Below are 27,423 nucleotides of genomic sequence, written 5' to 3'. Positions count from 1 at the left end.
TAAAACAACAGGTAGGAAAAGAACTGGCTTGGACCATCCCGTACAATGTGGTCATAGAAAGGAAACTCCTACTGCCTTAGCCCCAAACTCTTCACTTTTTCTGTGACTTCTGTTAAATGTCAAGGGGAGATAGAAAAACAATAGAGATAATAGCAGAAACAAAACTCAGTTCTTTAAAAAGATCAGCAAAAGCGACAAACTCTTAACTAGACTTACCAAGAAAAAGAAGACTCAGATTACTAAAATCTGAAATAAGAGAGGGGATATTAATACCAACTTTATGGAAATAAGAAGCACCACTTACAAAATTAACACAAAATGGATCAAGATCTAAATGTAAGAGCTAAAACTGTGAAACTTAGAAGAAAACATAGGCATTTATTTTTGTGACCTAAGGATTAGGCAGTGTTTTTTTAAATATATAACACAAAAAGCACAAGCAACCTAATTAGTTAATAGGACTTCATCAAAATTAAAAGAGTATAAAAACAACCCACATAATGGATGGAAATGTTTTCATATCACCTATCTAGTAAGAGATTTGTATCCAGAATATATAAAGAATCCTTACATGTAAATAATAAAAAGACAACCCAGTTATAGAATAGACATTTCTCCAAAGAAAATATATAGGTGGCCAATATATACGTTGAAAAAAACTTTTAGTACCATCAACCATCAGGGAAATGCAAATCAGTACCACTTTGAGACACTGCCTTACACCCAGTAGGATAGCTATTATCATAAAGACAGATGATAGCAAGTGTTGGTAAAGATGTGGAGAAATTAGAACCTTCATACACTTGGTGAAAATGTAAAATGTTGCAGCTGTTTTGGAAAATGGTCTGGCAGTTCCTCAAAAGATTAAAGTAGAGTTATGTATATGTAACCTAACAGTTCTTCTCCTACATATGTAATTGATAGAAATGAAAACATATGTCCACCCAAAAACTTGTCCCTGAATATTTATAACCGCATTATTCATAATCACAAAAAAGTGGAAGCAACTCAAGTGTCCAACAAGCTAATGAATAAAGAAATAAAATGTAGTATATCCATAAAATGGAATATTATTCAGCCATAAAAAGGAATAGAGTCTTGACATTTGCAATGACGTGGATGGAGCTAGAGAATATTCTGCTAAGTAAAATTGGTCAAAGAAAGATAAATACCATATGATTTCACTCATATATGGGATTTAAGAAAAAATCAAACATGGAGAGGGGGAAAAGAAGAAAACCAAGAAACTCTAGAGAATTAACTGATGGTTATCAGAGGAGAGGTGGCAGGGGGTGGGTTAAGTATATGATGGGGATTAAGGAGGGCATTGAGGTGAGTACCAGGTGTTGGATGGAAGTACTGAATTACTATATTGTATGCCAGAAGCTAATATTACACTGTATGTAAACTGGAATTTAAATAAAAACTTGGAAGAAAAAAAGCATTGATTTGTGGACTTTAAATAGATCATATAGCATATCACAATAAAGCATGTATTTAAAAATATGTCAAGCATCTTTTGTGGTTCCATACAAATTTTAGGATTGTTTGTTCTAGTTATGTGAAAAATGCTATTGATATTTTGATAGAGATTGCATTAAATGTATAGTTTGCTTTGGATAGTATGGATTTTAACAATATCTTTTCTTCTGATCCATGAGCATGGAATGTCTTTCTACTTCTTTTTTTCCTCTTTGATTTCTTTCATCAGTGTTTTACAGTTTTCAGAGTACATGTCTTTCACCTCTTTGGTTAAGTATATTCCTAGGATCCTCTTATAATTTGGCCAGTTGCAAATGGGGTTGATTCCTTCATTTCTCTTTCTGCTGCTTTGTTATTGGTGTGTGGAAATGCAACAGATTTCTGTGCATTGATTTTGTATCCTGCGATTTTATTGAATTAGTTGATAAGTTAGAGTTTTTTGGTTGAATCTTTCAGGTTTTCTATATATATTATGTCATCTGCAAATGGTAAAAGTTTTACTTCTTCCAATTTGGATGCCTTTTATTTCTTTTTGTTGTCTGATAACTGTGGCTAGGAATTCCAGTGCTATGTTAAATAGCAGTGATGAAAGTGGCATTCCCTGTCTTGTTCCTGACCATAGAGAAAAAGTTCTCAATTTTTCCCCATTTAGGATATTTGCTGTGGGTTGTTCATATATGGTCTTTATTATGTTGAGTAGGTGAAACCTACTTTGTTGAGGGTTCTTATCGTGAATGGTGCTGTACTTTGTCCAATGCTTTTTCTGCATCTATTCGGGGAATCATAGGATTCTTATCCTTTTTTTAAATAATGTGTATCACATTGATTGATTTGCAAATATTGAACCACCCTTACAACCCAGAAATAAATTCTACTGATTGCAAATTTGTATGGAACTACAGAAGACCCTGAATAGCCAAAGCAACATTGAAAAAGAAAAAGCTGGAGGCATCACAATTCCAGAGTTAAACTATATTACAAAGCTGTAGTGATCAGAGCAGTACTGACACAAAAATAGACACATTGATCAATGGAACAGAATAGAAAACCCAGAAATGAACCCATGACTATATCTTCAATTAATCTTTGACAAAGCAGGAAAGAATATCCAATATGAAAAAGACAGTCTCCAACAAACAGAGTTGGGAAAACTGAACAACAACAGGCAGAATGAAACTGGACCACTTTCTTAGACCATACACAAAGATAAATTCCAAATGGCTGAAAGATCTAAATGTGAGACAGGAAATCATAAAAATCCTAGAAGAGAACACAAGCAGTAACTTCTTTGACATAAGCTGCAGTCAGTTTCTTTCTGGATAAGTCTCCTGACTTATCCAAGGAAACGGAAACAAAAGCAAAAGACTATTGGGATTTCATCAAAATAAAAAGCTTCTGCACAGCAAAGGAAATAATCAACAAAACTAAAAAGCAGCCTACTGAATGGGAGAAGATATTTGCAAATGACGTATCTGATAAAAGGCTAGTATCCAAAATATATAAAGAACTTATACAACTCAACACCCCAAAAATGAACAACCCAATTAAAAAATGCACAAAAGACACGAATAGACATTTTTCCAAAGAAGACATCCAGATGGCGAACAGACACATGAAAAGATGCTTAGCATCATTCATCATCAGGGAAATGCAAATCAAAACTACAATGAGATATTACCTCACACCTATGAGGCTAGAATCAACAATACAAGAAACAACAGGTGTTGGTGAGGGTATAGGGAAAGAGGAACCGTCTTGCACTGTTGGTGGAAATGCAAACCCATGCAGCCACTCTGGAACATAGTATGGAGGTTCCTCAAAAAGTTGAAAATAGAACTACCCTATGATCCAACAGTTATACTACTAGGTATTTACCCAGAGAATAGAAAAATACTAATTCATAGGGATACATGTACACGAATGCTTGTAGCAGCATTATCTGTAATAGCCAAATTATGAAAACAGCCCAGATGTCCATCAACAGATGAATGGATAAAGGAGATGTGGCATATATATACAATGGAGTATTAGCCATAAAAAGGAATAAAATCTTGCCATTTGCAATGGCATGGATGGAGCTAGAGAGTATAATGCTAAGTGAAATAAGTAAGTCAGAGAAAGACAATACCATATGATTTCACTAGAAGGTAGAATTTAAGAAACAAAACAGTTGTGCCAAAGGAAAAAAAGAGAGAGAGATACAGAGGCAAATCAAGAAAGAGACTCTAAACTATGGAGAACAAACTGATGGTTACCAGAATGAGGACGAAGTGGAGAGAAGGGTAAAATAGGTGATGGGGATTAAGGAGTGCACTTGGTGTGATGAGTGCTAGGTGTTGTATGGAAAGGTTGAATCACTGTATTGTACACCTGAAACTAATATTACACTGTATATTAACTAACTGAAATTTAAATAAAAACTTTTTAAAAATTATATCAAGGGGTGGTTGACCGATAGCAGATCTGAGTTTTGTGGCCCTCAAATCCACATGCTTATCACATTCATGAAAAAACCATCCTTGGGCAACTTCGCTTTTATCTGTTTTCCATATTGTGCATATTGACTACCTGTCCCTCACCCACTACCCCGTCACCCCATAGGATTTTCTTTGAAGAAAGAGTACTATGGCTAAAAAGTAGTGTGAAAATCTCTGGAAACAATGAGCTCCAGAACCTCTTCCAGCTCTAAGAAGCATGATTCAGATACATTGAACTGAGAATTTGAATTTGGCCTAGATTACCCTATTTTAACTCCATGTCGACAAAAGGAAAGCTGTGAACAAAGACAGTTTTTTCCCCACATAGTGCACACAGGTGTGACTTAGTGGAAACAGTGGAACTCAGCCAGGTCTTCAGTTCCCTAGTGTAGTGCTCTATCTCCAAGCTCTGCTTCCTGTTCTTGAATACAGTGATTTGCTAAAATAGACACACCTGGTCCCAGCACCTTGCAAATGGATTTTTCCTTTCAGTATTTCAAAATACATTCATGTATTGATGAAGGCGTTCTCTGGGAAGCCATCTGTCTGAAATTTGCAGTAATAAAAACCTTACTAGTCCTTTAGGTACTCATAATGGTATCTGTTACTTCATTCCTCTACTCTTTTCTCCTACTTTTTTTTCCTTATTTTTTTTCATTCATTCATTCATTCATTCATTGACAAGGCATGTGTTTGTGGAGGATCTACTATGTGCCCACACTAGGTATGTAATAGTAAACAAAATTAACTAGTCCCTGAAATTATGGATCTTGCCATCTGGTAGGAAGACATAGTAACAAAAACAACAAGGTTTAAAATTTTCTGAAATGGAGAGTATATAGATTATGATTTTAAAGTGACCTCTGGAGACGTATTCCCAATGTTCAAATCCCAGCTACACCATTTAACACACATTTGTGTGATTTTTGTGCAATTTTGAGCAAGTTACTTATCTGGGCCTCAGTTTCTTTATCTTAAAATGGGGATAATAATAGTACCCACTTTACAGAGTTCTGAAGATTAAATGAGTTGATACAGAGTAATGCCTAACATATACTAAGTGCACATAGAAAAATATCAGGCACATTCTAAGCATGCAGTAAGTGTTATCTGTGCATTGATATTGCTTAGAGAATATTAGGGAATCAACTAGTTAGGTGATCAGTATTGCCATCTTAATCACCATTATCACTGTCATCCAATATACGCATCTCACCTTATATACGTGGTTTATTCGCAGGATCTGCAAAAATGGACATAGGGGTGCCTGGGTGGCTCAGTGGGTTAAAGCCTCTGCCTTCAGCTCAGGTCATGATCTCAGGGTCCTGGGATTGAGCCCCGCATCCGGCTCTCTGCTCAGCAGGGAACCTGCTTCCCCTCTCTCTCTGCCTGCCTCTCTGCCTACTTGTGATCTCTCTCTGTCAATTAAATAAATAAAAAATCTTTAAAAAAAAATGGACATAGCACATTTCTGGACCCAAGAGTCCTGCAATCTAGTTAAGAGATAGAGCGAAAGGCTTAAAAGAAAATATCAGCGGAAGGTAAGATATGCTAAGTACCAGATAAATTATATAGTATGTCCTACAGGATTGTAGGAGAGAGGAGTTATTGTGGGCTCATAAAGTGAAGGCTACGTAGAGGAAATGCCCACTATACCATCTATTATTTAATTTCACATCCCCATGTTGGTCATCTGGCCAATAACTTTGTCATTGGCAGTGCTACCTGCGGTCTCTCTGCCCCCCAGTCCCTACTCCCACTGCACATTTTGATCACATTAATTTTTCTCAAGCACCACTTGTCATTTATTTACTTGGCAAGTTCTTTTAATGTCCCCTTGTATATAGCAGTGTTTCTCAAGTATTAGTGTGCATAAAATTTCTGAGAGTTTGTAATAAATGTAGGTCACCAGGTGTCACCTTCAGGTAAGATACTTTTGGCATGGGGCCTGACAATCTCTATTTTAACAGGTGCCCTAGATTATTTTGATTCCGATGGTCAAAAGGCTCTGCTTTCAAGAAGACTGGCAAAAAAACTAAGAATTCCATTTTCTTATCCTGCCACCTAGAATCTTGCTTTATCCTGCCTTTGCAGCCTCATCCTCCACTATTCCCATTAAAAGATCTCTTTTATTTGAGCTAAATGGGGCATTTCCTTTGCCATACATTTACCCATGCTCTTTCCTATCTTTTGTCTCTTCATTTATGTGGTTCCTTCAGCCTCAGTGTCTTTACTGCCATTTCAACAAGTCTAAATCCTGGTTTCTTTCAGTCTTGGAACAGATGTGTTCTAAAAGCATCTTTAGTAGAGTATCTCTAACCTAGAAGGTAAGCTTCGAGTTTAACTGATCTTTGTGTCAACTCTTTCACGCAGGAATCTAAATAAGCACCTTGCAAATGATTCAATTTTTTCTTAATTCATTCATTAAGTATGTATGGGGTGCCTTCTGTGTACCAAGCACTATTCTGGGTGCTGGTGATAAAGTAGAAAAATAAACATGCAAAAAGTCCTCTGTTTTTATGGACCTTACATTCTAGTGAGACAACTATAAGTAAATATTTTAAAAGTTTTGAGAAGAGTAATCTGGCAGTGTCATATGGAATAGGTTAGGAAAGGGAAAGACCAGTGAAAGAAACTAAGTAAGGAACTTTTGTAATTAGCCAGTGGATAATGGAAGGGCCAGTGAGAATAAAAAATACAAAGGAAACAGCAAGAATAACTAATGAAGTGAAGGAATGACCAACAGTATACTTGCTAGGGACCAGGAAGGTATATTTAATATTTGAGCCTTTTGGGAAGGAACTTAAATTGTAAAAGTGATATTTTGGAAAAGATATTTTAGAATGTTATGGTGATCTTTTATTTCTTTAGTTTTTTATTTATATGTATTTATTTTTGGATCAGTGTAAGTTATTTATTCAATCCATCTCCCACCATGAGCAAAGGAACAGAAGATCAGTATACTGGTCAACATTTGATATAAGTACGGAAGGTGAGCTTAAGGTCCCATTTGCTTTTCTAGTCCATGTACAGAGTCCTGGTCCAAACCAGTGCTGTGGTCCACATTGAGTAGTGGTCTAGGTTCTCTTTATTCATCTTCATGACCAGTCGGACGTGGATTTACCTGAGAGTTACAGTATAGAGTATGATTACCATCTCTCCAGGGAAAGGGCTTGGACCTGATGTGGAGATGAGGGTGGGAGATGAATTCGGGTCTCTCGTGTTTTCTGTGATGCCAGGTTAGAAAGATGTTCAGCATGCTCACTCCTATGCTGAAGAGTGCTAAGAAGTAGATGAGGGCCTTCCACATGCCAGCTGAGCCCTCCTTGCCATGGGCATCACTCTTTGACTTGGACCGCCCAGCTGTGCCCTGGACCACCCTAGCAGCCCAGAAACCCAGTACCCACCTGCCATTGCCGTTTTCAACTTGGACCTATGGTGATCTTTTAGATACATGATATTCATAATGGAACATCTAAGTAGAAATTCTCAAAGACAGCAATAGTAAGGTCTTGTAACAGTTCATCCCTCTCTTCTCCCTTTCTGTAACTCAGCTTCACTAATATTCCAGTAGTCTCAGCTGTCTCAGGGCCGAAATCCTCCCAAGAAATATTATACATCTCAGTTTGATTTTCTGGGGATGTGGCATGACTCCATCTCTTAGCCCACTATTCTGTCCTCCAAGTATTTGTGCAGAATGAGGTCTAGGCCCAAACCCAGAAAACCATCTCTAATTATAGCCCTCCCTTGAATTGTTCTTAGCTGATTGGGGGTTTGGTTTGCTAGAAGAACTAGGAAGGCATCATAATTAAACTAGAGAGTCCTTTGGGACTTTGGGTATGGTGGTGAGTGTCATAATCTCCCTATGTGAGGATCACTGTGTCATTTATGATTCTTGGGAAAATAGGCAAAGTTTGGAAGTCAGATTATTAAAGCATTGGCATAACACATAGATGGTTTGGGAAGCTGCTTGCATAACCTGGAAAATCCTCTTTTCCATTCTTATAATTGCTCAGGCAAAAAAAATTCAAATCATTTTTGTCTCCTGTCTTTCTCTCATATTAGTCCAACAGTCCAATCATTAGCACATACAGGTGTGTGTGTGTGTGTGTGTGTGTGTGTGTGTTTCACATAAATTTTATGATCTGATTTCCCCCACTAAGGTGTAAACTCCATGAAGGCAAGAACTTTGTTTCTGCTGTATCCCTAGCAGTACCTGGAACATGGTATATACTCAAAGAATTTGTTGAATGAATGAATAATGTGAAATATTTTTTTATGCATTTTGCGTAATAATTTTGATATTGGCTCTATCTTCAAGAAGCTCAAGAAGTCTTTAATCCCAACAGAATTATTATAGCTTAAGTCCAAACATTAAGCATACTTGACTGAGTGACATTATCTTACAACTATCATTCAAAAAAATCTTTATTCTTTAAGAAGTTTAGCGATATGTAAATTTTAAATACTAAGAACACTCCACTTTAATGATGCTAATTTATTGCTAATTCATGCTAATTCACTGTTGTGAATATGATCTTCTGAAATTTAGCTTTTTTTTTTTAGATTTTTTATTTATTTATTTGACAGACAGAGATCACAAGCAGGCAGAGGGGCAGGCAGAGAGAGAAAGAGAGAGAGAGAGGGAGAGAGGAGGAAGAGGCTCCCCGCTGAGCAGAGAGCCCAATGCAGGGCTCGATCCCAGAACCCTGGGATCATGACCTGAGCTGAAGGCAGAGGCTTTAACCCACTGAGCCATCCAGGCGCCCCCTGAAATTTAGTATTAACAGGAGACATTCTGATAAGACATCTAGAAATCATATAATAGCTATGATTAAAATTTATTAAAAATTTATTAAAAAGCTTTTTGAGAAAGTTTTCTCAGGAGTTTCCAGACTTACCTACAAGTTTAATGTTTATAGAGATGATCCTTGATACTTGGGAGGACTTAATGTATACTTTTCTTCTTAACTTCTGAACATTTACTCAAACATTTCTACATAATCAAGAATATCCTTAAGATATGTGTTGGATTACCTTCATTAATATACAAAAAAATTGTTTTCTCAGAACAGCAAGAATTACTTAGGACATATCAACATATGAAAATTAACTGATGGTGTAGAACTAGCTGACCTCAGCAATTGTTAGGAATATTTACCTGATTTAGAGAATAGTTCAGATTTGTAAGGGTTCAAGGGAGAGGCTGTGATCAAAGCAGTTTGTGCAGAAGGCTCTTTTGGCCTAGTGATGATTTTTATGGAGTAACAGCACAGAACAAAACTCTAATGGAAAAGAGGAATCGGCTGCAGGGCATAAGCAAATGTGTTTCTCTAACATCTTGACCATTTTTCATTTCAAGCCCGTTGCATGCATCATTAAGGTATTGACAGCATGAGAATCAATACAATACACAGAGAATCAATATGTAGTGTGAATTTGATCTGCTATCATGGAGTTAAAGGGTAGCCAAGAAAAGTTTCTAAGTGACCCTCTATTCTAGGTCTTGATAGACTTCAATGAAATCAGCTACAGAGTAGAGAATACTGAGATTCAGGTGTTTTGTTTTTTTTTTTTTAAAGATTTTATTTATTTATTTGACAGAGAGATCACAAGCAGGCAGAGAGGCAGGCAGAGAGAGAGGAGGAAGCAGGCTCCCTGATGAGCAAAGAGCCCGATGCGGGGCTGGATCCCAGGACTCTGAGATCATGACCTGAGCCAAAGGCAGCGGCTTAACCCACTGAGCCACCCAGGCGCCCCACTGAGATTCAGGTTTAATTTGAGAAGAATCTACAGTTAACTGAAGCAAGTTTGTTTAGATTTAGAAAATAAAATATATAATAATGAAAATCAGTTCACTATTTTTATTGAATAACCATGTTCTATTTGGCAGTGAAAACCAGCTACTGGATAAAGTTCATTATGGATATGCTGAAACCATTTTCATTATTTTTAACTTGTACTAAACCTAGGGGAAAATTCATTTTAAGAGCATGCTCTTGCTTCATTTCCATAAACCCTACATAGTTTCCGTAAAGGAATATATGTGATTTGAAGGATAAAATAATCAAATAAGAATATGTATATATTTATATCAATAGAAAGTTCTCCAAGTTCAACTGTAGTTTTCTTATCAGAAAATCGGGTTCATAGTTGCAAGGCAAAAGCCCACTAGAATGGTTAATAAGCATACTCTACTTCTGCCATCCTGCAGAAACTAAATGCAAACTTTTCTGTGACTGTTAACGGAGAATGCATAGGCTCGGTAAACTTTCATCTGCTTCAGGGTCAGGGCTGATTCAATCTTAAGGCAAGTTTATGAGAGTGGCTGATGTGATACAGTTGTTTCTAGTAAAATCAGACTAGCTCTAAGGAGCCAATCTAAGTCAGTCTCTGGGTAAAATTCTATGAGAAACAGACTCCAACTCAGACACAATTGTAAACCCTGATATATTAAGGACTTGCAGCTGATTTAATCCTATTGAAAAATCTTTAAGCAGCCATGAGACAAAATGGTTTCCACATTGACATCAGTGGAATGAACCTTGGATTTCATCAGTATGAAGAGTAGTTACCTTGTAACACACAGTAGCCACTTTTTAAGAATTAACAGTATGGCCATTTCAAAGCAGGTTGTTGTGTCTAAGGTAAAGGCATCTGTTTTGATTACAATCCACGTTCCCAGAATGTGTCAAGTTTTATTTTTAAAAAACTGAATTCATTACAAAAAGCAAACAAGTCAAATTTAAAATCAGAAGTCAGTATAAATCAATGAGATCTAGTCTCCTTGAACAAAAATGACCGACCTCTTCCAATTTTATATGTGACAGAGAAAGAGAAGGAAAGAGAATGAAAACTTCTGTTTCTGAGTTAAGACCTTCTATGCAAAGTTTCACCTGGAACTAATTTTTTTTCATGAACTTAGAAGCTCCTGAAAATGAGCTTATGCTATGAAATCATATATGTATAAAAGGACAGACAGACACAAAAGTTTAAAGGTCAATACTGCAGATAAAATCTCAATAAGTAGGATTTGAACTTGTGTGGGTATGTTGGTATGTATACTTTTTTTTATTTATTTGGCTTATCATATTGAAACACACTGATAATGATCAAGGTATTATAGTCCATTTAGCACTAGAACAGGTCCCTTTTTGTAATTTACAACTTTAATTAGAACAATAGACCAAACATGGGCTACAGTAAAACACAACCTTGCCTGAACTATCTCCATGCTTATTTTATTGCATTTAGTGCTGGTCTTGAAATGTGAATATTTGAACTGATACTTAGCAAGCAGTAGTGGCCTCATACTGTTACTTCAAAGAGCCGGAAAAGTAACTTCATGAAAAGGAAAACTTGAAACTATAGTACTCTTTACCATTCTATTTGTTAAGCAGTGATGGGTATCATTAGTTCTGCTCTTTTGCATAATTACTGCAGTATTGTGAAAACTTTTTTCGCCATCCAACTGGGAATAATTATATTATGTGGGATCTGGTAGAACATTTGGCTTAGAGAAATAAAATATAAAAAGCCCTGATTTTCTAAGCACCCTATCCATAGTACCAAGTACACACAGTGCTTGTGCAAGTTTGGTTTTTAAGTAAAAAATAACTTGGATTGGTGACACTTACGGAGATGTTTCATGCAGAGGGCAATTTATTCTTCTAATTTTTTTAAATTAATGTGCTTAGATAAATTTTACCTAGCATGTCACTGACCTACTCTGGTAATTCATGTATAAAATGTTTATTAAGTGCGATGCTGATATCACTGAAATTTTGAGACCTAAAGATATATATTTTCTTATTTACTTGCTTAAATGTATTCATCAAGTTGAATTCTCTTGCTGATTGTTACAACAATTTGCTACTTATGTAAAGTTTCCAGAATATGCTATCTCTGTGTTAAAGGTATATATAAAGACCCTCTCCCAGCAACACCACCCCACCCCAACCCCCAAACCAAACTTCTATAAGATACAGCTAGAAGAGTATGTTTGCAATGTTTAGACAATGAGGCATATAATTTTTTCAAGTTTGTAAAAACTGCTTTGTAATTCCAGTATGTGAAGCCATTAAAATAGTATAACCAGTTTTTTAACTGATTTTTTTTATTGTATTTGATTTTGTAAGATCTTTACTTCTTTGAAAACATTACTACATTTTAGCAAGGACAGTAAAATTAGAATAAATGTCACAGTGATATACAGATGTGTTTGTCACTTTGATTTTGTGGTTTCACACTTGATTTTTCGTAATTTAGAAGATATGAGAAATGATCTCGTGATTGCCAAACAATACTCTGATGAGGATTAAAGTATGACTGTTGCATGGTGGAAATACTACTTCAGTATTGCTGTTATAGAAAACATAGTTATGGTAGGAAGGTGGGAAAATATGTAGATATATCTATGCTCATATATAGTTAAGGTTTCCTTAAAATGATCAAGAAATTAAAAGAAGTAATGCGAATTAAAACATTGAAGTAGATGCCGAATTACCTTTTGTTGTCATCCATCAGAGCAAAAATTATATTTGTTTTACACCTGTTCATTCTCAAGAGGCTGGTTTCGACATATTTTTCTTTAAAAATTTTTAAATATCCATTTATTTGCAGCATTTTTATTAGTGAGGCAGATTCTTTGAAGGTGCTCCTGAAAATGTCAATATGACCAAACCGGAAGTTTCAGTCAATCAACCTTATCTTTCTCTGCTCCACAAGGCCACGGAAGAACATCTAACTAAAGTCATTTGACATTATTGTAATGCTTTCTTTGGTACTGTCACATACTTGAGTGTGGTTTTAGCCACTGCTCCTGAGATACTGTGGCTCTTGCCAGACTCCAGGGTGAGCTTGGAAACTTACCTATCTCCATACGTGAAAAGGAGGAATTAGCTACAGCTCCCCAGCTACTAGTACAGCTTTCAGCACCTTCTCCATGGTGGCTCATATCTGTGCTGTGGAGAACTGTGAAAGGATGGGAAAGTGCACTGAAATGATCGAAGAAGTAAACTATCAACTTGACATGTTTTCCCAGCCCTTGAAAAATCTTCTCATATTGAAACCCATTGATGGTGAAATTGTAGAATTCCTCTAAGTACCATCTGGTTGTGCTCAAGTCTTTAAAGCTGTTATCTCCGCATCCAATTTCAGAGTCCTATCCTTTTTTATTCACCAAACTATCCATTTGTAAGCCACAAATATTTTTCCAGCTCTTTCAGATTTTATCTAAAAGTATATTTTAACAGTATTTAAATAGTTCTTAAACAATAACAATTTATCTTGATAGATGGGATGCTGTGTTTTTTCATTTTATTTTAATTAGCCATTGTGGAACCAAATTCCCTTTTGTTTTAGCCTTTTAAATATTGTTTAATTATAGTTATCATGCCAGATATCTTAAAGGTTATTTTACCAATACAGTTTCATTTAACATAACCCATATGGAATCAATAGCCCAGTTTCCTAAAGTGAATGCTTGGAAAATCTTACATTCATATGTTAAGAGTACACATCCTTTCCTCATTAGTTGGAAAGTACAGGGATTTTGGCACGGGTTCTGTGTGGAAGCATTGTGCAGCTTTTATATGGATTTTGTTTTTAGCCTTTGATGACACTGTTTAGAATAGGAAGTATCTAATAAGTAAAGCATTTTGTCTCAAGTGTTGCCAGTGTGTTTAATATATGCCTGGAGGTCTGAAACATTATCTTCTTCACTGCAGTAATATGCATTTAATTCTCTGAAAGCAGAAGGTCGAACTTTTAAAAGGGACGCAAAGTACATTTTCAAACAGGATAATTCAAAACATATGGAAGAGGGGACCAGCGTAATGTACAGTTGGTTTTTATGGTTTAATCATGATCATGTTAATGCACACCAGTAGCTAATTAAAGAAAACTTTTATTGTTCATTTTAAATGAGTTAGGTAAAGAGTGGGTGAGCTGATATAACAGCACTGCCCCAAGATCCGTGTTTCTGCTGCCTTCACTAAGAGCAAGCAGATACTGCTCTTTTTTGACAACTTAAATTATTAGTCCCTTCAGACGATAATAAAGCAAAAGTTATTTTCAGAGTTACTACACTGTGAACTTTTCTTTTTCCACAAAGGAATAGTAAATTGATGCCCAAGTTTAGGGCTTAGCACACATAATTAATTATAAAACTTTTCTCAAGAGCAGGCCAGATACTCTTTAGTATAATAGATAAATCTGCAATGAACTGGTGACAAACCAATGGATTTTTAAATATGTCTCAAAAATCATCAGCTTATTTATTTCAGTGCTGCAAATAGTGTGGAAACTTAGAAAAATGGAGGAAATCTTGGCTTTTAACCTAGTTTGAAGAATTTCATTGCCTAGGACTGAGAAAGTTATACTTTTTTTTTTTTTTTTTTTTTTTCTGTCCCCAGTAAGAGTCAGAGTCTTTCATCTCTGGGTCATTGGTTCAAATTCCATTCTGCTCGGTAGTGACTAGAATTAGTTACCATCTGACTTCTGTTCAGTAACCTGTGTGACCCAGGCTGATAGCTGCCATCCTGCCTTTGCTGGTTATTTATATCTCAAGATCAGGCTACTTGACATTCACTAGAGCTGAATGTGGCAATCTCAACACACACTAGGGCTGGACACTGCATATCTACCTACTGGGAGTTTGTTTTGTCATGTTAACACCATTAGGGAACCCTTACTTTAAGGAAGGAGAGACCAGATTTTCAATACAAATCTCTAAATCAGAAAAAGAAAATACAATTCTCTATGCATAGAAAGTAGTGGAGTTTAAGTGTGGTCGCCTTTCCTGATGGAATGAAAATGGTTGAGTTCTGGATTTGAGTTTGCCTCAGAACTCAATGTAAAGGAATTCTTTATTATGTTGTATATAGGTACTTAGTTTGTAATGTGTGAAAATGTGGCCAGTAAATCCTAGACTAGTTTTTTCCATGTATTATTTGAGAATTCTTAGTTGGTAATGGATTTGGAGGTGTATTTGAACTTTTTATAACAGGGATAACTAAAAGCTTTAAAATTAAATTATTTTGATGATTGCCATATTTTTTTTATTTTACTGAATTTTTCAGTTAAATACGTTCACTTGTTTATTCAGTCAGCACTTAATTATTAAGCTCTGCTATGTTATAGGGAGTATGGTGTATGCTAAGAATACTAATGGCGTTCCGTCTTACCCATAGCCCAATATCTGACTGACCTTGGACCTATTAATTAATCTGTCTAAGCCTCAGTTTCCTCACCTGTGAAATGGGAATAACACTACCCCCTTCAAAGGGCTATAACACTTACTATAGAAAATGTAGGTGTGTGCTAACAACATTTGGCAAATAACAAACATAACTCAGTGGTATTTTTTATCTTCAGTTGCTTGCATTTGAATTGCTCTGAGACAGGACACAGTGTGAAAAGTGCTGTGACAATAAATATTAGCTTGTTATGAAACTGTAAAAGCTGGAAAGACTAGCACCATCTGGAAGGGTTAAAGAAGTCTTCGCAAAGAAGGTGACTTCTTTTTTTTTTTTTAACTTACCCTTTATTGCATGCTGCTATGTATTATGTTCAACACATTAACTCATTTAATGCTGAAGCAACTTTGTGGGTTGGGTATTAATGTCCCCCGTGTGAAGTTGAGGAACCAGCAGAGACTGTGAGAATAACCAAGCAGAAGTGTGATCAGCCCACAAGGTGGAGAGTACAGATCAGGAAAGAGCCCATGAATATATCTGGAAAGACCTTAAAGAGTATAGCATATGGGGAGGTTTGTGTCCACATGTATGTATATGCTGACAATCATGTGTTCCTAATCTGCAGACCAATTTTTTTATTTAATATTCTATCAGAAACCATCATCAAACATTTATGGATCCTCTCTGTAGCATGCCAGGCTCTCCTGTACTCCTTAGTGGTACACAGGAGCCACCTGATGTGGCCCAGTCCCTCTGGCAGTCCTTCACCTGGTAAAAGAGACAGGCTTGTGGCAGCTGCCCATTATTGAGTATTTACTGTATACCAGGCACTGTGCTGACCTCTTTAGACAAATTAGCTCATTGAATCCTCATACTCTTGAGATCAAATTTAAATCCCTGTTTTACAGATGAGGTTATACAATGTTAGAGAGATTTGTAATTTGTCTAAAATCATACAGTCAGAAAGCAGTGAACTTGACCCCACATCCATCTGCCTTTAAAGCCTGTAAATGTTTTAACACTATCTAATAGTGCCACTACAGAACATTGTAGGTATAAATTGAAATATGTGTAAAGTGTTAGGATCGCCAAGCAGGAAAAGAATGAGAGAACAATTCTCAGACAAGTCACGTTTGTTCTGAGTCTTGATGGGATAATCTATGTTTGCCGGCTCAGGAGGGACACTCCAGACAGGAAAGTAGCACCCTAGAGAAAGAATGGATGAAAAGGACATAAGTGTCTTCAAAGACTGTGTTGTTTTTGCTTCATATAGTTCATATTGGACTTTTATTAACAATATGCATCTCCTTCAACCACTTAAAAGTCAATAGGCAAGAAGTATTTTTAAAATTTTAATGACTGTTACAGCATTGTCTTGAATTAGTTAACAGCCCTTTAACATTTTCATAAACAACTCATGAAAATTTGTACCATGTGGAAAAATGATGCTATATTTATTGCTCAAATTAAAGAAAAGCCTAAGAAATGATAAGCAATGCCTAGGGGACTATTTTTCCGTTGATGGTGCTAATATAAATTAATGTAGCCTTTTTTGGAAGGGTGTTAACAATATTGGTAACCTTAAACTTTCCTATAACATTTACCTAATAATTCTACTTCTAGAGGCCTGTTCTAGGGGCACCTGGGTGGCTCAGTGGGTTAAAGCCTCTGCCTTCGGATCAGGTCATGATCTCAGGGTCCTGGGATTGAGCTCCACATCGGGCTCTCTGCTCAGCAGGGCGCCTGCTTCCTCCTCTCTCTCTCTCTGCCTGCCTCTCTGCCTACTTGTGATCTCTGTCAAATAAATAAATAAAACCTTTAAAAAAAAAATGCCTGTTCTAAGGAAATGTTAGATGTTTTTCATAGAGATTTTTTTGTCAAAAAGTAAAAACTGGAATATCCAATTATATGAAAATGTTTGAACAAATGCCCCCAACACTAATTATTATGCAGCTTTTTCAAACAGCTATGAAGAATAATTAGTATATGCCAGATCAGGGTACAGTTTGGCTCTGTGGTATGATCATAACCAAACAGGGGCTAGAGGGGAAGCACCTTTGCATAGGTGGGGAAGAAATGCTGACAGTGCACTAAAATATTACCATTGGCTATGTTTGGTGATAAGACTGTAGTCAAGAGGATTTGGGGTTTTTTTCTCAGATTGGCCATGGTTTCTTAATAATGAGTCTGTTTTACTTGGAGGAAAAAGCAAGTGAAATATCTAGCGTATCACAAACTGATGGCTGGGAAGACCTAGGAAAGGGAAGCCAAAGAAGCAAAGTAGAGATCTCAGTGCTGTGTGGCCCCCAAGTTGTTCTCTGTTCTCCACGGAGGGAGTGGTTAATGGAAAATTTTGAAAACGAGTAGCCTTTAGTGCACAAAAGAAAAATCCACCTTCGAGGACTTTAATTACTTGTATTTTGCTTCACCACTTATGTTTACTCTTGTTCCAAGTCCTACTACAGAGGAAAATAAACTTCATTTTGAATAAAATAATTTTATTTTAGTTTACTTTTCTTTGTCCTTCATAATTTAAGACTCTTGACTTTTCCCTTTCTTCCTATCCAAAATCTTACAATTCTATAATGACAAGGGCAAACAATATAAACTACTTCTGCCTAAAATATCATTTCAACCAATAGTAATAATGATTTGGAAATAGTTTATTGCACTACTTGAAAAATCACAATGAATACTAACATAATTCTTTAAACATAAGTATATACTACTGTTAGTCCAAAAAAAGGAAGTCTGATTCAAAATAGACTCCAAAGTCTCCTTCAACAGTAGAAACGTAATGTGATGCTTTTTCCCAAGTATTTCCTTGGCATTTTAATATGAATAGTTTTTTGAACGGTCCCTTTGTTTTTATGATCACTCTGGTACAAGTTATGCTAGAGCCATTTTTAACATATTTATAACACCCTTTATATATAATAACACTTGGAACGTAACCAGTTTAAAATACTTTCTTCCTCCTTACAGATCTCTAGACAAGAACAGAAAAAAACAGATATATTTGACGGAAGCATGGCTGAAACCTCCTCCCGGTACAGTGGCGCTCAGGATAGTGGAATCGGCAGTGACAGTGTTAAAATCCGAATAGTACAAATAGAACAGCACAGCGGTACCAGCCAGCATCGCATCGCCCGTCCCTCACGCCAGTCGTCAATCGTAAAAAATCTCAATTTTATTCCCTTTGACATATTCATTACTGCAAGTAGAATCTCACTAATGACCTATTCCTGTACGGCCATACCCAAATCAAAATCGCAAGAGCATAAGGATAATGAAAAAACAGGCAAGAGTTCGTTAAATCTCCCAGAAGTTGATTCAGATGTTGCTAAGCCCAGCCAGCCATGTATTTCTACCGTAACAGCGGAAGATCTCTTGAGCCCCAGCGTAGCTTTTCCTTCGGGGAAAAAACTAGGGGTCATCTCTCTTGAAAGTCTTCATGCCGCCACAAGGTCGTCTGCTAGACAAGCACTCGGTATAACTATCGTTCGGCAGCCTGGACGGAGAGGAACTGGTGACTTGCAGCTGGAACCTTTTTTATACTTTATTGTGTCCCAGCCTTCTTTGCTTCTAAGTTGTCACCACAGAAAGCAGCGAGTGGAAATATCCATTTTTGATGCTGTGCTTAAAGGGGTAGCCTCTGATTACAAATGTACAGGTAAGAGCCTTCGAATTTACTGGAGTGCTAATAACTACTACTACCTAGTAAGTTTTATTCCCAACGTATCAAGATCAATCAAACAGAAAACAGCTGGCAGACCAGACAAGACTTCTTTTCTCCGTGGAATACGTAAATATGTGAAGTTCATGTCCCACAGCTGAATTATGTTTAAGTAAACGTTTGAAATGTATTGAGGTTTAGCCTCAGCGTTCTTACCGTGCCTCTGAACATTCTTTTTTTTTTTTTTTAAGATTTTTATTTGACAGAGAGATAGAGCACAAGTAGGCAGAGCTATTCATTTTTTATTTCAAGAGCTGAATGAAACGGGTTCTTTTTGGCCTATAGAAATGCTTAAGAATTTCCACTGATTGGGAAGTCAAGCTTTTTTTTTTTTCGTACTAATACCCCATAGGTATGCTTTTCATATTAATGCAGCTGTTCAGGTTGAAAAAAAAACACCTTAGAAAATGGAAGTTTATTGTTTTGGTATTCTTTTAATCTAATCAGCTTGCTCTAACAGCGTTATAGTAAATGTATTTGAGAAGGTTTATTAGTAAGGTAAGATGGTTTAAAGATGTTTATTACATGTATAGCAAACACATTTATTTGTGGTATTGGCCAACTGGCTCTTGTTTCTCCATCCATACCTTTCTTATAACCAGAGAGAATCCTATATTATAATAATTATATTGAACTTCTGAAGCTTGTTGCCTTTTAAGAGTATTAAAGTGATCAGGAGTTCAGATTTAAAACGTGTTGGCTATTAAACAGCAAGGGCCAGTGGAAACAGGGTCAAATAGGGTATAAAGACCTTTTCCCTGAATAAATGTAGAATTAGAGATTCGGCAGGGAAACTGGAAAAGGTAGTTGGGCCATCTAAGATTCAGTATTGGAAGAAGGTCCTAGCAAGCTCAGGTATAAATCAGGCATTTTATTGCTATCAGGTGGTCCCATCTAGCAGATGGAAGCCAGCAGTGAGGCATTTGGAGAATCTGTCCAACCTGGAAGTCAAGCTGGTTCGTTCTTGGCATTAAGGAGAACCATTTTACACGGCAGGCTCCTGGAGAGTAGGTGACAGGTGTGGGGATCAGGATTTCATTTCAGCCCAAGGAAATAAGGTCAAAGAGGCCCTTGGCTTTTGCTGAATCATCGTACGGGTCCTCTACTTCAGAAAAAAGAAACTAGGCTGTTGCTAAGGAAGAGCATACCCTAGGGTTACCTCCTGAACGGCCTGCTTGCCCTCTCTCCATTGGTGTGCTGGAACTAGCTCAAACTGGCTTGCAAGGGCCCACTGTTAAATTTTTAGGAACTTTGAAAGACAGTTGTTAAACCACTGGTAGTTTAAATCGGCCACGGTGAGAATATTTCTGCCACATATAGTGGCAAATGCCGTCAGTCAGCTCTCCTGCTCTGAGAACCAGTTGTTAAACGTTTACCAGCAGGCACTGCCTCCTTTCCTCAGACAAGTCCTCGTTTACTGAGTGCCTACAATGCAGTGGGGACTTCAAGGGCACTGAAGATGGGCATGGTGCTGAGGTTGATGTTTTATATGATTCAGGAACACATGCCTGTGTACCTGATACCTGTTTGGGGGTCTGCTCAGCATTGGCCAAAACTAGGTGCAGGAATGGGAAAATAAATCTGAATTCCAGGGCCCTCCTGAAATTCTTTCAGCTGTCGTTGCTTGTAGGTGGGTGGCTTCACTGACCTCTACTAGGAGATACTAATAACTGAGTTCAGCAGAACTATCAGGACTCATATCAAAGATGTGCAGTTGATTTATAATTAGTTCTTAGGCTGAAATATTATATACTTTTTGTTTAAAAAAAAAATCCTTGGGGGGGCGCCTGGCTGGCTCAGTCGGTGGGACATGCAACTCTTGATCTCAGAGTTGGGAGATCTCTACACCATGTTGGGTGTAGAGATTACTTTAAAATAAAATCTTTTTTAAAAAATAATAAATATATTTTTAAAAAGTTTTAAAATTCTTGTATATAGGCCAACATGGAACCCAATTTCAGTAGATGAAGCTTAGAGTGAAGGTTATGAGCCAGTTCACTACAGGGGGTTCCATGTGGGAGGAAAACGACTCCCATACCTTCCCAGGAGCATCCTTTGCATAATATCCTTGTGGGTGCCTTTCTCTACACAAAATGTGTCTACTTCGACATGTACATTATCCAAAAAGAGTTATCAGTATAAATGATCACATTTCTGAAAAATGAATTTCATGATTTGGAGACATTCATCAGAAAGTAACTAATTAAAATAGAACAGTGAAAAAAACTGAAGAAGCAACTTACTGAGTACTCGTTCTGTGCCAGACGTTGTACTAACTTCTTCAAATGCATTATCTCATTTAATCCTTTTAACAGCTCTATGGGAAATGTTATATATAATCCCGTCTTAGAAAAAAGGAAACTAAAGTTTGCAGAAGTTAAATAACATGTTCAAGATTACAGACCTAGGAATAAACAGAGCTAAAATTCAAAACAAGATTTGTTGGATTCCTGAGTCTGGTCTCATGAAGCTGACTTTCTAAGAAAGGTCTGGAAAAAGTTTATAAGTTAAAAATGAAAGAAGTGATGTATTATATCTTTCTGCAGTACTTATATTTTTTTATTTATTGAGATATAGTACAGTATTATATTACTTTGAGGTATACAACCTAGTGAGTCAACATTTGTATACAGTATGAAATGGTCACCACAGTAAGTCCAGTTAACATCTGTCACCTTATAGAGTTAGTACAATGTTGTTGACTATTTTCCCTATGCTGTATATTTTATCCCCAAGACTTAACTTATTTTATAACTGGAGATTTGTACTTCTTAATTTCCTGCACCCATGAAGGCCTCCCCTCTGGTGACTGCCCATCTGTTTTCTGTATCTATGAGTCTGGGTTTTGTTTTGTTTTATTTCGATCCCATATATTAAGTGACATTATATGGTATTTTTCTCTGTTTGACCTATTTCTATTAGCATAACACCCTCAAGGTCCATTCATATGTCACAAGTAGCAAGATTTCTTTCATTTTAATGGCTGAGTAGTAGTTCAGAGAGAGAGAAAGAGAGAGAGAGAGAGAGAGAGAGAGAGAGTGTGTGTGTGTGTGTGTGTGTGTGTGTGTGTGTTGTATACACGTGGTAGCTCTAACTTTTTGAGGAACCTTCATTCTGGTTTCTGTAGTGGCTGCACTAGTTTACATTCCCACTAACAGTATACAGGTGTTCCCTTTTCTCCATATCCTCACCAACAGTTGTTATTTCTCGGTGTTTTGGGGAATAACCTTTCCCACTGGTGTGAGGTGATACCTCATTGTGGTTTTGATTTGCATTTCCCTGATGATTAGTGAGGTTGAGCATCTTTTCATATGGCTGTTGGCCATCTGTATGTCTTCTTAGGAAAAATGTCTCTTCAGATCCTCTGCTCATATCTTAATCAGATGGTTTACTTTTTTGTTAAATTATACAAGTTTTTATGTAATTTGGATATTAACCCCTTATTGGATATATGACTTAAATGTCTTCTCTCATTCAGTAGGTTGTCTTTTCAGTTTGTCAATGATTTCCTTTACTGTGCAATAGCTTTCTAGTTTGATATAGTCCTTTGTTTATTTTTGCTTTTGCTTCCTTTGTCTCAAGTCAGATCTAAAAGACATCACTAAGGCCGATATCAAGGAGCTTGCTGTCTATGTTTTCTTCTAGGAATTTTATGGTTTGAGGTCTTATATTTAAGTCTTTAATTCATTTTTACTTGATTTTTATATATGGTGTAAGATAATGGTCTAGTTTCATTCTTTTTGCATGTAGCTGTCTAATTTTTCCAATGCCATTTATTGGAGAGACCATCCTTTCCCCATTGTATATTCTTACCTCCTTTGTTGAACATAAGTTGAACATATATGCATGGGTTTATTTCTGGGCTTTCTATTCTAACCCTGATCTATGTATCTGTTTTTATGCCAGTGCCCTACTGTTTTTTTTTTTTTTTTTAAGTTTGATTTATTTATTTCACGGATCACAAGTAGGAAGAGAGGCAGAGAGAGGGGGGAAAGCAGGCTCCCCACTGAGCAGAGAGCCTGACACGGGGCTTGATCCCAGGACCCTGAGACCATGACCTGAGCCGAAGGCAGAGGCTCAACCCGCTGAGCCACCCAGGAGCAGCCCTACTGTTTTGATTACAATATTTTTGTAGTATAGTTTGAAATCAGGGAGGCTGATACTTCTGGCTTTGTTCTTCTTTCTCAGGATTGCTTTGGCTATTCATGGTCTTTTGTGGTTCCATACAAATTTTGGGATTATTTGTTCTAGTTGTGTGAAAGATGTCATTAGAATTTTGATAGTGATTGCTCTGATTTATAGATTGCTTTGGTGGTATGGACATTTTGATAATACTCATTCTTCTAGTCTATGCACATGGAATATCTTTCCATTTATTTGCATCATCATTGATTTATTTCATCAATGTCTAATCGTTTGCAGTGTACAGGTCTTTTACATCCTTGGTTAAATTTATTCCTAGGTACTTTATTCTTTTTGATGCAACTGTAAATGAGTTTGTTTCCTTGATTCCTCTTTCTGCTACTTTCATTATTAGTGTATAGAAACACAACACACACATATTTTTGTATATTAATTTTTTATCCTGCAACTTTCCTGACTTCATTTGTTACTTCTAATAGTCTTTTTAGTGGAGTCTTTATAAGATACTGTTCCACTGTCTTCTTTCCTCTGTGGCTTCTGATGAGAAATCCATAATAATCACATTCATTGTTTCCATATATGTAATGTGTTGATTTTCCCTAGCTGCTTTCAAGATTTTTTTCCTTATATTTGGATTACTATGGGTTGATTATAATGCATCTAGGCTTGATTTCTTTGAATTTATCCTTTTTGAGGTTCTCTGAGCTCCTTAACTCTGTAACTTTATGCTTTTTAAAACCAAATTCAGAAACATCTTAGCTATTATTTCTTTAAATATTTTTCTGCACCAATCTTTCTCCTCTTCTTTTGAGGACACCAACATTTAACATTTTATAATTGTTCCACAGGTCCCTGAGACTCCATTCTTTTTTTTTTCCTTTTTTCCTACTTTCTTTCTTCTTCTCTGTTCTTCATATTAAATAATTTCTATTGAATATTCCAGTTCTAAAATTTTAATTTGTTCCTTTCTGTAGTTTCTCTTTCTCTTCCAAGAATTTATGTATTCCCATTCATTTCAAGCATGTTTACCTTACCTCCTGAAGCATAGTTATAACACCTGCTAGAATCTTAAATGCTGTGTCACTGCCGCCATGGCCCAGCCATTACATTAGCTGCCCCCAACCTCCCCGCTGCCCCGACTCACTGTGCCCACCCTTGGGGCAAAACCAGGAGAGAGAAAGAAATATAAAAGGCAGGGGTGCCTGGGTGGCTCAGTGGGTTAATCATCTGCCTTTCAGCTCAGGTCATGGTCTCAGGGTCCTGGGATCGAGCCCCACATCAGGCTCTCTGCTCAGCAGGGAGCCTGCTTCCCCCTCTCTCTGTCTGCCTCTCTGCCTACTTGTGATCTCTCTCTCTTTGTCAAATAAATAAATAAAATCTTTAAAAAAAAAAAAGAAATATAAAAGGCAGCGGGTTTTCCTATGTCCTTCAAACTGGGAGCTTTGTTTCCCAGACACAAGGACTTTTGGCTGTTCTTGCCGTCGCTGCGCACCACAACCGAAGACTCCCTCTCAAAGTAGAGAAAAGAGGAAAAACAAAACAAAACAGGAAACCCATCACTGTAGGGGTCACATCTGCAAGTTTGACTGCCCTCCTCAATCTGCATTATTGTTGTTTACTTTTTCAAGTCCTCAGGCATTTGTTTTTTGTATTTTTTCTCAAGTTTTTGATTGTAAGCAGCATGAGAGTTAGGTTGCAGTGAGCTTATTATAATTCTGGCTGGACCAGAAGTCCTGCGATTGTAAAATAATAAAACTGTTTTGTAGACATTTGCCAAGACATGGTTTTCTGAGAAACTTAATACAGGATTTCCTCCAAAAGTGATACTTCAATATCTTTACATCTGTGAGCAAAGATCAATTAATATATTGTAATGAATAAACTGCTTCCAGGGAATTGTCAGAATTAGCTTGATTCTGCCCATGTCACCATCAAGCAGAGAACGTGTTCGGATACTCAGTGGGTGGTAATTGTGTTCTTTATCTGTGGTCCTGAGGGATATCCTTTCATATATTATAAAATCAAGTTAGAAGTTAGAAGTGCTGTGAAATTCATTGTCCTTCATGTCAGTCTGCCTTCTCAGCCCATGTGACTGATACGTACGTGTGTGTGTGTGTGTGTGTGTGTGTGTGTGTATTATATATGCCATTTATGCACATACCTGTTGAAAAACCTGAATTCTATGAGAGGCTACCCAGAACAGATGGTAAATGAATCTATATTTGTACCTATCCCTACACCTTTTTTTTTTTTAGAAACCTGAAGTGAAACAGAAGTGATGACATTTACTTACAATTTTGAAAGATTAATAAAGTATAATTCCATTCCAATCCTCATAATTTAGTGATCTTAAATTATGCCAGCTTTACCTTTACGTGTATATATGGTGGTTTGTTTATACCTGTAAGTGTATATATAATTTTAAAAATGGCAGATTATCTAAAGCCTAAATTATCAACTTGAATTTCTTTTATGACTGTTAATATCCTATGCATGATCTTCCATCTAGTCCCGGTAGATAATACATTTGTGAGTCAACAAGTTCCTTTTTAAAATGTGAAAATAATGTGACAGTGGGCTTTCCCATGTCCTTACCTGGAGCAACCTCTAACAGAAATGAGATCTTCTGCCAGCACCTCTATATGCAGCAGCTGTAATATTGGCAGTTCTCATTTAAGTAAAGATGTATGTAGTTGTTTTTAACATAATCGTATTAGTTGTGTTTATAAATATTTAAAATTTGGTATTTATTTTGTTTTAAGGTAATGCAGTCCAGATTTGAAATTGCCTCATATCTTGACTATGCAGCCCAGGGCAGACTTAAAAAGTCATTTTTCTTCTTGTTTGTTTGGGGCTTTTTGTTTGTTTCTGGAGAAATGACTGTGCCATCTGGTCAGTTGTGAAGGATTTGAACCATTCTGAGGGAATTTAACTAACCCCCACACTTCCTTGGCACATGGTCAGTTAGTCCGGTAGCTTATTACTCATCGTGTAACAGGAACTAACCAATTTGAAGACAGTTGCTTCAGCCATCCTGCAGCTTCCTTACCTTCCTGTAATTTTTCAAACATCGGCTAGACTAAAATACAGAAATTAAACTTGATTAGAATTTATACTGAAAGATCAGGTAATCATATATTTCTGGGTATGACAAAAATACCCACAACATGTTATCTATAGTATGGGATACTTTCCACATTTTAAAGTCTTATAAACATTACATATGTGACTTCAGATCTAATTAAGAGGCAAACACGGAATAGAGTTCAATAAGAGCTCAACATTTGGAGTCAGTCAGTCCTGAGTTCTAATCCCAACCTGGCTTCTTAACAGCCATGTGACCTCAGACAAGTTATTTAGAATAGGTGGTTAACACTTATCTAGAACAGGCAGAGAACAGTGGTAGCAACCTTCTAGAACTGATGTGAGAATTAAGTGATATGTATGTATGGATGGAGCACTTAGCTAAGTGTGTAGCACAGGGCTCCAGGAATGTTAATATTGCCATTGTTGCTTTTATCATCATTCTTAACATCTTTAAGTTGAGTTTAAAATAGTGGTTGTGGGGCGCCAGGGTGGCTCAGTGGGTTAAAGCCTCTGCCTTCGGCTCAGGTCGTGATCCCAGGGTCCTAGGATCGAGCCCCACGTCGGGCTCTCTGCTCTGCAGGAAGCCTGCTTCCTCCCTCCTCTCTCTCTGCCTGCCTCTCTGCCTACTTGTGATGTCTCTCTCTCTCTGTCAAATAAATAAAATTAAAAAATAAATAAATAAATAAAATAAAATAAAATAAAATAGTGGTTGTAATTAGCCAAAAAAAAAATTTTTCACATCATTTTAATGCAATTTATGGCTATTGTGTAGTTTTGAAATTTTCAGTTACAGTAATTGGCCTCTTTATCCTTTCATGAATAGGTCTGCAAAAAATGTGCCGGAGACATCTGAGTAAACCAACAGTTGGAAAATCATAAACTGCCTTCTTACACCTCATAAATCATATCTTGATTTCATTTAGTTATTGTGACTTTAAGAGAAGGATTGAATTACATGTCTCTTTAGAATTAAAGGTTTTGCTAATGTCTCTGGAAAGGCTTCGAATTAACCTGTGACTTTAATGTCATAATGATCACAACTTGAACATTTATCTGAAAATTTAGCTGCTGGGAACATTTCTTGCTGGCCAGTAATATGAAATGAAATTATTACTTTGACAGAAATCAGCAAGTAAGTAGGTCTCATAAGTGAGGAACTCTAGTGGATCACTCAAGGAGAGTTGTGGGGAGACTGTTACATAAGAAGTTGACCCCAGCGAGCAGGGGGAATTAACATATGGCAAAGGATATTGGAATGGAAATTAGAAATTTTGACTTTTAGTTTTGGCTCTAATACCAA

The 27,423-nt window shown here is 36.7% G+C and overlaps 1 protein-coding gene and 1 pseudogene across 4 annotated transcripts in view; one reads left to right on the top strand and one right to left on the bottom strand.

The window, feature by feature from the left end:
- LOC111146810 (vacuolar protein sorting 13 homolog B) overlaps window positions 1–27,423 on the top strand; it is a 755,552-nt gene that overhangs the window by 525,991 nt on the left and 202,138 nt on the right. For all 4 annotated transcript variants that reach the window (XM_022502501.1, XM_022502502.1, XM_022502500.1 and 1 more), the window contains one exon: window positions 18,143–18,830. In XM_022502501.1, the coding sequence (XP_022358209.1) occupies window positions 18,143–18,830 (688 nt within the window). The remainder of the gene's footprint in view (window positions 1–18,142; window positions 18,831–27,423) is intronic.
- LOC111146734 lies at window positions 7,048–7,373 on the bottom strand (annotated as a pseudogene).

This window comes from Enhydra lutris, unplaced genomic scaffold (assembly GCF_002288905.1).
Source record: "Enhydra lutris kenyoni isolate GAN:26980312 unplaced genomic scaffold, ASM228890v2 scaffoldscaffold14, whole genome shotgun sequence".
NCBI classification, from domain to species: Eukaryota; Metazoa; Chordata; class Mammalia; order Carnivora; family Mustelidae; genus Enhydra; species Enhydra lutris.
The sequence above is the reverse complement of the archived record's forward strand: the minus strand, read 5'-3'. Positions and strand labels throughout refer to the sequence as shown.